This window comes from Sceloporus occidentalis, unplaced genomic scaffold (genome assembly GCF_023333645.1).
Source record: "Sceloporus occidentalis isolate IW3139 unplaced genomic scaffold, rSceOcc1.0.p SCAF_4, whole genome shotgun sequence".
In the NCBI taxonomy this organism is placed as follows: Eukaryota; Metazoa; Chordata; class Lepidosauria; order Squamata; family Phrynosomatidae; genus Sceloporus; species Sceloporus occidentalis.
Window position 1 is genome coordinate 139301742 of NW_028316984.1, and position 12172 is coordinate 139313913.

Below are 12172 nucleotides of genomic sequence, written 5' to 3' on the forward strand. Positions count from 1 at the left end.
ATTTACTTGCTAGTAGGTTGAGGAATGGGGTTACTGAGAGAGGAACTTATAAGCCTTCCAAGACCTTGCCCTCCCATATCTCCATGTATCTGATGAAGTAGACTTAAGTCTACAAAAGCTTATGCTGCTAACTTCTTTCTCTCAGTTTCAAAGGTGCTACAAGATCCCTTTGCATACTCTTCTGGACTAGCACTGCTGTGTCTTTTCCTCTTCCATATACACTTGGGTTTTACAAAATGGGCCCTCATTCAGTCCTCACCCAGTTTGTCTGAAAGGGAATAGCAAATACAACAGACCTTTAACTGACAGACAGTTTTAAGGAATTTTAGGACAGTGAAGGAGTAAAATAGAATTGTTTGTGTTGCCACTCAGATTCAAAAGTGTAACTGTGGATGTCCTCTTAAAACTGCCCTTTATCAGAATTAGATCTACCTTTAAGGGAAGGAAAACACTGAAAATGAAAAGAATCAGTGCAATTTGGCTTGTTCCCTTGTGTAAATTAGCTTCATTCAGTTTTTGATGAATGAATGGGTTCACTCCTGTGTAGCTTTTTTTCTTTTCTCCTTCCCTTCATTAAGCTGATGGTGTTGCCTTGGGTGCAGCTGCTTCCACATCTCAGACCAGTGTCCAGCTAATAGTGTTTGTTGCAATTATGTTACATAAGGTAAGTCTTGAGTGTGGATCTTTATGTGTTTTGGCTGATAATGGTCCAGCAACAAAGCACATCTACCAATGTACAAGTGAGATGTAAGATGTAATTTGGCCTTATGCAAATAGTGTTTGTTGTTGGGTGTCATGGATTTGGAAGTTATGGATTGAGGTTATTTTTCCAGAAGAGTGTGCTTTTAAGGCATCCATACATATTCCTCCAGCATAAATCTTTCATCTGTATAGGATATTGCATCCCAGTAGGGAAAGTATTTAGTTAAATGCCCAGTATACGATAGTTTTCTGCTAACTCAGTCATTTCTCATTTAAAGGTATGTGTATGCAGAAACATACAACAGTGCTTCTTTCTTGCAGTTGTGTTTGTGCATAGGTTATTATATCTCGTATTTAAAACATATTCTTTTTAATACTTGAACACTGGTAGATGTGCTTCGTTGCTGGACCATTATCAGTATGGATCAAGAAGTGCTTATGCCTAATCAGGCCTTTACCTCTCATTTCTTCCGCTCCAGAAGCAAACCTAAAAGCACTGGAGTTTTCTACATCTTACTGTCCAATGCTGCATTCTGTCTTTCATGTCTGCATGCAGCAAATGAATTTGATTATAGATTCCAAGTCATATATTCTGTTCCTAGGTTGCAGTGAAAGAGTGTCAGTGCTTGTGTATTTAAAGTGGCACTACCCATACACAAGGTAGTTCTCTGCATGTTCAAGGGATCCCTGAATATGCATAACTACCAAAACTATTACCCCCAGCAAACACACCAAAGAAAGCTATGCATGTTTGAACATGTTGGAGAGGAGAGAAAAAGGAGCATTGTTAGGTGGGTGTACTGAGATGGGAATAGTGGAGATCTGAGCAGCAAACTTGTGGAGATTGAAAACGTGAAGAATACAAGCTGCTTAAGTTTCTCTCCTTTCCTGCCCCTTTCCAATCACCCTCTTCCTGTTTCATCCTTTTTCCTTACAAGTCTGCATCTACAGCATGGTGTAGTGGATTGAGCTTTGAACTACAACTCTGAAGATAGGATTCAATTCCCTCTCAGACATGGAAATCCACTAGGTGATTTTAGGCAAGCCATACTCTCTCAGCCTCAAGGGGAGGCAAAGGCCAACCTCCCTCTGAACAAGAGGAGAAAACTCTATGATTGATTTGCCTTGGCGTTGTCTAGGTTGTTACTAGCTTTGGATTTTGAAACCAATCTTGGGTGGCTTATCTGTCTTTTGTATAGTCTTAATACCTAAAGAATATCAAACTTCAAATGTAGTGTGTTTTTGACTGTCAGATTGTGGAGTGAAACAATGTCTACAACCTTGTTGCTTCTGGGAAGCACAAGAGCAGAAGAACACCTGGTTGATTGTTAGACAGAGTGGTAGATTCGATGAACCTTTTGGCTGACTTGGTAAGTCAGTTCTTACCTACCTTTAGACATGTGATAATTAAGATTTGCTGTTATTTCTAAGTGCCAGCTTTAATATACTTCAGGGTGCATAAATGGATATAATTCAAAAGGAAAATTAGTGTAGGAGCTCAGAATAATGTTGTTGCTAGGAAATACATTTTTAATTTGAGAAGCTAGAATACTTCACTTGATTAATATTTTAAATGAAAGAGAAAAATTGCCATTGGGGTTGTTGAAAAATGTTGCCAGCCTATTTCTGAAACATGAGGATGTTGAAATACATAAGAATTTTAAAGCAGATCAACCTATCTCTACCCTTCCCCACTCACTACTATTTTTACAATATTTCTCTTGACCACCTTCCCCCATCAGATCATTAGTAATCTCTTGAGGGACAAGTATTAAGTTAGTTGCTTTTGATTGCACAAGAAAGAGTAGACAATATCAAGCAGATTCTTTGTGCATATAAATTCCTCTGATTTGCAGGAGAAATGGAACAGATTTCCATAGGCATAGAACATTTGGGAGGAGTCAGAGGGTCAGTAAATTTAGACAAAAGATCTCATCATAATTTATTTCTTACAGCTCTCTGTATCCACAGATGTTTTTATCCCCGGATCCAAGCATCTACAGCTTGAAAATATTCTAAAAGTATGCAGTCAGTCTTTGGTATCTGCAAATTTGCCATCTGCGGATTTGAGTATCTGTGGACAGAAAGCCCCCATTGTCCCCAGTGGCAGTGCCTGCACTCTGCCACACCACTATTAAGGACAATGGGACTCCTCAGACATTTGGAAACCACCCAGGCAGCCGCTTCCTACTGAAGCTGAGCAAGAAGCCCCTCCTTGAAGTGGAACTGGAGGAGAGCGTCCTCTCTATGGGCATCAGCGTGGTTGGTGCCCAGCTGAGGATTCGGAGGAGGAGAGCCTGGCCCCTCAGGGGCCAAGGAAAGACCCTGACTGGACACTGGGAGGAGCCAGTGGTGGGGCTGGCAGGTGGGGAGCGTCAGTGGAGCCTCCTGCCTGCTCATCCTTCAGTGTGAGGTAGGAGGGAAGGATTGCTTGGGGGCAGTGGCAGGAGCACCCTTCCCAGCTCTTGCCCTTTGGCTCTTCAGCAGGCAGAGGGAGGGCCCTCAATCTCCCGGGTGTGGAAAGTGAGATGGCCTCATCCCACCAGCCACGTAGATGCTCACAGAGCGCTGCCCCCCAGTTCCACCCTATGGAGGGGCTTCTTGCTTAGCTTAAGTGGGGGAGTGACTGCCCAGGTGGTTCCAAATGTTTGAGAAGTCCCATTGTCCTTAATGGTGGCATGGCAGTATGTACGCACTGCCATTGAGGACAACGGGGGCTTGCTGTCTGCAAATTTTGGGATCTGTGATGTGTGTGTGTCTGGAATAAATTCCAAAAAGCAAGCCTTGATTTTACCATTTTATATAAGGGGCACCATTTTACTATGCCATTCTATTTAATGTGACTTGAGCATGTACAAATTTTGGTATTCATGGTGGGTCCTGGAACCAAACCGCAGCGGATACCAAAGGACCATTGTACCTTGTTGTTACCTGCCCTCAGTTTGGCCTTGACTCATGGCGTTCCTCCAAGCTTCCCTATTTTCATCCGCTCTGGTTAGGTCCTGCGGGCTCAGGCCTGTTCGTGGCTTCTCTTATTAAGTCTGTCTTTCTGCATCCCTCTACCTTTCCTAGCATTATAGTGTTTTCCAGTTATTCATGCCTTCTCATGATGTGGCCAAAATATGACAGCCTTAGTTTAGTTACCTTGGCTTCCAGGGAGAATCCAGGCTTGATCTGTTCTAGGACCCCTTTATTTGTCTTTTTGGTCATCCATAGTATCCTTAGCACTCTTCTCCAACATCACATTTCAAATAAGGTTTGGTCAAAAGACCTTTTGTAAGTTAGAACAGCAATATCCACTATTGAGTCAAGCATTTGAACAACCAGGACACAATCACAGACTCCCTGGGAATGCTTCCCTAAACAATATGGTCTTTAACTCGGCTTTGAAGCTGGTTAGAGACATGTTGAGTCGTGCTTGTAAGGGGAGGAGGTTCCAGGAACGAGGGGCGGCAAGAGAGAAGGGACGAATCCGGGATGGGGCAGTGGAAATCCTGGGCTGGGACAGGAGACCTTGGCTACCAGAACGAACGAATGGGGATGTAAGGAGAAAGTAGTTCAGAGAGATAGGGAGGGGCCAGCCCATGCAGGGCTTTAAAGGTGAGCAGGAGAAGCTTGTACCGAATGCGGAAGGGAAAGGGGAGCCAGTGAAGGGATGACAACAGAGGGGAGACATGGTCATACCGGCGAGCCAGTGAGATAATACGAGCAGCTGAGTGCTGAACAGAAATCAATGGGTGGAGGTGAGAGAGAGGAAGCCCTTCCAAGAGAAGGTTGCAGTAGTCAAGTCAAGAGACCACTAGGGCATGGACCAAAGTCTTTGCAATAGAAGCAGAGAGATATGGATGGATTTTGGAAATATTATAGAGGAAAAATCTACAGACCTTGGCTGTGGCCTGAACCTGAGGGATAAATGACAGAGAGGAGTCGAAAGTGAAACCAAGACTGCGGGCTTCCTGAACCGGCTGAATACTGATATTGTTGACAGAGATAGAAAAGGAATATTGAAGGGTGGGCTTAGGAGGGAAGACAAGAAGCTCCGTCTTAGACATGTTGAGCTTCAAACACCAATGGTGCATCCAGTGAGAGACAGCTGTCAGACAAGATGAAACTTGCTGCTGAAGCCCTGGCGAAAGGTCAGGGGTGGAAAGATACAACTGGGTATTATCGGCGTACAGACGATAAGAGAAACCGAAAGAGCTGATAAGTTTACCAAGAGACAGTGTGTATAGAGAGAACAAGAGGGAACCCAAAACAGAACCCTGAGGAACTCCAACAGATAGGGGAACAGAGGACAAAGTCTGGCCACCCGAGACCACTGCAAAAGATCTATCTGACAGGTAAGATTTAAACCAATCAAGAACGGAAACCGAGAAGCCAAGGTCAGAAAGTAAGTCAACTAAAAGACAGTGGTCCACGGTGTCGAAGGCCGCAGACAGGTCAAGGAGGACAAGGATGGAGTAAAGGCCATTCGCCTTGGCCCGCCGGAGATCATTCGAGATCTTGGTGAGGGCCGTCTCTGTGGAGTGCAGTGGGCGGAAACCAGACTGGAAAGGGTCCAAAATGGAGTTGGTTTCAAGAAACTCAAGACAGCGAGAGTAGACAACTCGTTCCAGAACCTTAGAAAGAAAAGGAAGAAGGGAAATTGGATGATAGTTAGACAAGGAAGAAAGGTCGAGAGAAGGTTTTTTCAAAATAGGGGAAACTAAAGTGTGTTTAAAGACTGAGGGGAAGGAGCCAGAAGAAAAAGAGAGGTTAAAGATGTAGAGGAGGGAGGGCAAAAAAGAAGGAGCTATGGAGATTAGAAGACGAGAAGGGATTGGGTCAAGAGAACAGGTTGTGGGTTTGGAAGAGTTCAGCAGTGTAGAAAGTTCATCCAAAGAAATGGGAGAAAACGCAGAGAATTTGTTAGTAGGAGGAGTCCGACCGAATAGTAGTGAACTTTGTAATGAAATAATTAGCAAAATCGGAAGGAGAAAATAATGAAGAAACAGGAGTAACAGAAGGTTTTTGTAGTGTGTTGAAACAAGAGAACAAACGCTGTGGGCACCTCTCGTTGGCGCAGATCAATAGTTTATAATAATTCTGTTTTGCCATAGCTAAGGTGCGTGAGAAGGAGGAGAGAATGAACTTAAAATGGATAGTCGACTCACTCCCTGGACTTTCCCCAGAGACGTTTGGCCGCTCGAGAGCAAGACCGGAGGAACCTAACGATGGGAGTCATCCAGGGCTGAGGCCTAGTCATAGAGGAAGAGGAGGACACGTGCGTGGATACAGCGATACAGATGCTCCTCTGATCTGCTCAAGTCCTGCACTTTCACACCTATGACCTCCTTAATAGAGTCCATCCATCTAGCATGTGGCCTTCCTCTTTCTGCTTCCCTCTACCTTTCCCAGCATTATTGTTTTTTCCAGTGAGTTGTGCCTCCTCATGATGTGGGCAAAGTACAACAGCCTCAGTCTAGTCATCTTGGCTTACAGAGAAATTTCTGGCTTGATCTGCTCTAGGACTCTTGTTTTACTTCTTCCTTATTGTTGCTTAAATTTTGGTTTCCTGTTACAAATACTTGGTTTTTAATGACACTTCCCATTATAAAAAAAAAAAAAGGGGGGGGGAGGAAAAGATCTCCCAGATAAAAGTTTTCAATCATAGGAAGGTGCTAAGAATGAAAATGAACTGGAGTAGTTATACTGGTCAATGACCGAATAAATTTTATTAAAAAAAGAACTGGAGTAGGCTTTAACATTGTAAAAACTAGTCACTTGTGGCTTTCTGGTATTTGTGTAAATAGCAGCCCCATTTGTTGAATCTGCAAATTGTATTACTCATGCTGTGGTTGGTATTGTTGGTACTCACTGTGTGCCTTCAAGTCATTTCCAATGGATGCCAACCCTATCACAGGGTTTTCTTGACAAGATTTGTTCAGAAATAGTTTGCCATTTCCTTCTGGGGCTGAGAGAGTGTGATCTGCCTAAGGTCACCCTGTTGGTTTTATGTGTACACCACCATAAAAGTGAGGAAAAAGTGAAGCAGGACAGTTACTGGTAGTCTCACTTGGGATACCTAAATATTCAGTTCATTGAAGAAAAATTGGTTGCATCATGTGTTGTATTTATACATAATCTCTCTTGTAGGCACCGGCTGCCTTTGGCCTTGTCTCTTTTCTCATGCATGCTGGTCTTGAAAGAAATCGAATCAGGAAGCATTTGCTAGTTTTTGCACTAGCAGCGCCTGTTTTGTCGATGGTGACCTACTTGGGACTAAGCAAGGTAAATCTCTTTTCACAGTGAACTTCTCAAAATGATTAACAACCAGGGAATAGGGCAGGTGTTGAAATGCTTGACTCACATTGTTCATTTTTACCTGTAGTTCTTTATGAAGAAGCAATTTGGGGGAATGGATATTACAGCTAAGTAGGAAAATATTTTAGTGTATTCTGAATAACCAGACAATTTTGCTATGACTAAAAATGTAAATTGTGGATGGATTGTAGTTCTTGTGAAAGACACAATCACTTATTCCTTGGGGGTTAACATTTGAATAGGAACAAATTATGAATATTATGCTAGCAATCTATAGGTATTCTTTTTCGTATTGATAAATGCATGTAAACATTAAAATCTTGGGAGAGTCAGTGGTGTATTAATTTTCAGTGGTTTGTCATTGTCAAGATAATGTGTTCCTCAGAAGGAGACCTTTCAGATTAGGCAAGATTTGTTAATTCAGTAGGATAAGTGATTGAAATACAGTGTTAAAGAAGAATCATCTTTGTATTCATGCCTCCTTTTCCTATCTACCTGTTTTACAGAGCAGCAAAGAAGCGCTTTCAGAAGTCAATGCAACTGGAGTTGCCATGCTCTTCTCTGCTGGAACTTTTCTGTATGTTGCCACAGTTCATGTTCTCCCAGAAGTGGGTGGAATAGGACATAGCCACAAACCAGAATCTACTGGAGGAAAAGGACTCAGTCGCCTGGAGGTGGCAGCATTGGTTCTGGGCTGTTTGATCCCACTAATTTTGTCCATTGGACACCAACATTAAAGGTCCTGAGTCCAGTGGTCTTCTCAGTCTGGTGTGAGCAGCAATCAAGTGTCAGCCGCTCTTTTATCATTGTCTCTCTTACCCCGTTAACCATCCCATCTATTTTAAGGAGCTGGAGAGAAGCATGATGACATGAGAGAATCCTGGGGAAACTTTCAGCATAGCAGGACAGTACTCTTGACAGATGGATATACATTCTGCATAACTTGTCTTTTCTGAAGATGCTTTAGTTATGACTTCCTGCCCTATTCTCAGGGAAGTTGAAATTTAAAGATTATTTGGGAAGAACTCGGTCGCTCATTGTGAAATCGTAATCTAAGTATTTCCATACATTGGCATTTGCAGCTGACCTCTTGACATTAAATTCTGCCTTCAAAAATGTGGTCATCTTTTTTCACTAGGTGGTGATGGCATGGACAGTCTTAGGAGGATGTGTCCAGTGAATAAATGTTTGTGGAAGAAAGTCCTTGGCAAGATTTGTATGCATTTAAAAGCTTGATAGGATTCCTGCATTGAATTATTAGGAAGCACATGTTTTCAGAGTGTAACAATCTATATAGTAGATTGAGGAAGCTGTGTAGACCTGGAGTTTAGGTTGTTCTGATCTCTAAGGAGCCAGTGCCCTTTGAAAGAGGCACTGTACCCAATTCATTTACAAATGGTTATTCTATAAAATAGAATAAGGGAAGGACTGGCTAGGAAGAATGAAGGGTCCCTAAAGCATCAACTTCTGCAAAAGAAGAGATCATAATACCTAATGTTATCACAAGCAAGAAATATTCTGCTTTACTGTGAACCTGTTTGAATTGAGCCTCTCTGATTTTTTTCAATTGACCCTAAGTGTACATGTAATTCTGGAATGCAGTGCTATGCACTGCTATGAAAGAACTGCTACCTATTGGCTATTACTTTGTTGCATTATGAAAGAAATTGTAAAAGTCATAGGCAGAAATCTTAAGTCATTTGAAGGTAGTAGATTCTTGGCACACATTTTAATCAGTTTTCAGTCTATCACATTGCCAAAAGTTCTTCAATTAATAGTAACAATTTCAGTATTTGCAAATAAGTGAAAATGTGACTGGACTGATTGCTGTAGTCCTGATTATTCAGTATGATAGATCTGTTCCCCCTCTATCTCCTTACAGCTCTACATCCCACATAATTTGGATCTCTTATTCACATTCTTTCAGTTCAGCAGAGAATAATACTATGGTGATCTCTGCTTGCTGATTTGCTGTTTAAGCTGCAGCAGCAATCAAGATGAGGACTTCACTGGAGAACCTGCTTTTCTGTGTGGGAAGCTTAATTTTTTTTTTGAAAATTTTAAAAACAGCACAGACTACTGTATGTGTAGTCTATCCTGAAGGTTACTTATAGATTGGATGTGTAATTGATTTTAGATATGAAAGCCAGCACATCAGGACTACTCAGTCCATAAATGGATCTACTAGAAGCTTTAATAAACTGTATTTGGTGTCTTTTTGTTATTTAAACATGTGCCTGGAGATAAAAGAATATAGGTAATGTCAAAGATGTGGTGATGGGCCAAATCATTTGGCAAGATTGTTACATCTGAGGTTGTGAATGCCTGCTTTACATGGTTTTTAAAATAGTAACATGTAAAAGGGTATAAATACGGTTAGGTATTATATTACAAAGGTCCAGAACACATTGCGGAAATAATCCAGTTTGAGACTTCTTTAATTGCCCTGACTCAATGCTAGGGAATTCTGGGAACTCTTAATTTTGTGAGACATATGGGCGGGATACATACCGCCATTTAGTACGTATAGGATACGTACTAGGGTTAGGAAGGGGCGGTGCTTCCGCACCCCCCTAACCCTAGTACGTATTCAATACGTACAAGATGGCGGCGCCCCTTCTACATGGGCGCCGCCATCTTGACGCATCGGACGCTGAGCGTCCGTGCGCGTCGCGGGTGTTGTGACGTAGCGAGTGCGCCCCTGGCGCCTCGCTACGTCGCAAACGCGACTCAAGAAGAAGCTCCATTTTGGAGCTTCTTTTTCAGTCTGCACGGGAGCCGCGCCATGTGGAGGCTCCGGCTCCCCCGCAGACTAACCGGCGGTGGCGGCAGACCGCCGCAAAACGGCAGTTTGTATCCCGCCTTAGCCTTCTCTGTCAGAGAGCTCTGGTGCCACAATAAACTACAATTTCTGGGATTCCTTAGCACTGAGCAGGGCAGTTCAAGTAGTTTCAAACTGGATAATTTGTGCAATGTGTTTTGGACCATGCTCAGTTGAGCAACAAGAAGCAACTATATATCTGACTTGTGAGCAAAGATGGTGTGTATGTACATCAGATCTGCATACATGTTTTACAGTACAGTTGACATAAGCATATTTAAAGGTGACTACTGTTTGTAGTGGTGTGCAAGATAACAAGAAGACTATTGCTGAGTAGACAAGGAGGGGAATGGTAGCAAAATGAAAATTTTGAGAAAACAGTAGACTGGAGCTGAATAGTCAAACCTGCAAGAAATACTTGGTATATAGAAGATGCTATGAAAGTTTCATTTTCCTGGGATTTGAATAGTTCAGAGTACACATCAGACTACTGTTTGGAAAAGTTGGGCAGAACCTGCCTATATTGGATCGTGTATTTAAGAAAATATCTACCCATTCTAACTACTTGGCTCACTAGTTTGGGGCCTGGTACCTTTGATTTTTTATGCAAATATATTGTTTGCATAACATGCTAAGCTTGGGAGAAGCAAGACATGAAGCAGTGTAACAGGCTTGTGAGGCTAAAATCTTGATTAAGTACATGTGGTGACAAGGCTGCATTGCTTTTTCATCTATGTTAAACTGATAGCATGGTACCACAAAAAATGTCCACTAGCAGGAAAAAATTTAAGATTATAAAAGATGTGGCTTTTAATTTTTTCTAGCCATGAGAAGTTTAACTTTAAGGAACATTCTCATTTGGAATAAACCAATGTCTTCTTTGCCCACCCAAAAAATTATCACTCAAAATCAAGGCTTTTTCTAGTCTGATTCTGTTCTTCATAGTCACACATGAATTCTAGCATAACCTTCACAGTAGACTACTGGGAGCCATGAACTATGGAAAGAGATAAATTATTTACAGCCTCATAAATTTCTGTTATTTCTTCTCTCTGAATCAGTTGTGGCATGAGTTGAAAATGGAAATCAGTTTAGGATTAAACTATTACCTTTTTGCAACATTATTTTCAGTAATTTCACCGAATATAATGCCATTCTTAAAGGATATCTTGCCTAATTTAATTAAGGAAATTTAGCTTATAATACCTGAAAGGAGTCAGGAGTGACCATATCAAGGGAGTATAGAATTGCCAAACGTGGCAAGATGCTGTTTGGAATTTCTAAAATTGCAGAAAATTACTTAGTGTATCAGGGAGGGCTTAAATTGTCTTTTCAGGTATATTCAGTGATAGCTAGTTTCATTCTTCATAGCCAGTTGTATTGGAATGGGGAAACTTGAATTTGTGTATTGTGCTGCTGTGTAAAACACTCTTTATGATGAACCACAGGAGACTTGGGAAAACCTTTACAGTGACATTCAGAAGAGAATTCATTTCAAAAAGAGATGAAATTTTCCATGCTTCAGTTATGTCTCTGAACAGCTGTGACTTGTGGGCACAGACTTCCCTAAACACAGCTGTATACCTAATTCTGTGTACTAAAGTGTAATTTTAATGTATTTTTCAGATCATTTGTACACACAAAATCATTCCATGGATGGCTGCCTTATTTTTGATTTTTTTCCACTTCAATTGTGAACAGTTTAAAAAAATGTTTTTATTATATTAAAATTTTTATTAGCTGCATTGCTGGAAGGAATTGCCCTCATTTCTTTTGAACTGTTGTGCTGAAAAGACTCAATTATCAATATGGTAGTCCATGTGAGGGGGGGGGGGGTGCTATTCAGATGCATTCTGCATCTCAGTTTAAATCCTTTGCTGCAGAATATAACTCCTACAGCTTTAGAGTGTCGTAGAAAAATGTAATTCATCAGCATATTTTGCACCTTCCTCTTTTCAAATATAGCATCTCAGGTGTTAATCATTTGTTCCTATATAAAATCCTCATATTTATTATAAGCTCTTTCTAATACAAAAGGGAAGTAAAGCCAGCTAAGTTATGAAAGTCAAAAGTAAATACTCAGAAAAAAGCATGCAGCAAACAGTCATGACAACAGCCCAGCTTAGATATTGAAAACCTGTGAATGCAAAGGTGTTGCATGCCACCAGGACAACAAAGAGGACTCTTACCTATCTTCCATTGCTAGAAGGTTTCGGAGTCTGGGAGTGGCTACCAAGGATAACTTATCAAATGATGAGTCTCCAAGAGAGGTGTAACTAAGACAAGGGGCCTTCCCCCAAAACCAGTTAAACAAGAAAAGATGGCCTACCTCCACAATGTCTTTTG

At 41.5% G+C, this 12172-nt stretch overlaps 1 protein-coding gene across 2 annotated transcripts in view; it reads left to right on the forward strand.

Moving 5' to 3' along the window:
- The window catches only part of SLC39A9 (solute carrier family 39 member 9), a 24742-nt gene extending 13171 nt beyond the window's left edge, over nt 1–11571 (forward strand). For both annotated transcript variants that reach the window (XM_089521756.1, XM_089521757.1), the window contains 3 exons: nt 579–664; nt 6838–6972; nt 7512–11571. In XM_089521756.1, coding sequence (XP_089377882.1) covers nt 579–664; nt 6838–6972; nt 7512–7742 — 452 coding nt within the window. In that variant the 3' untranslated portion in view covers nt 7743–11571. The remainder of the gene's footprint in view (nt 1–578; nt 665–6837; nt 6973–7511) is intronic.
- The last annotated feature ends 601 nt before the right edge of the window (nt 11572–12172 follow it).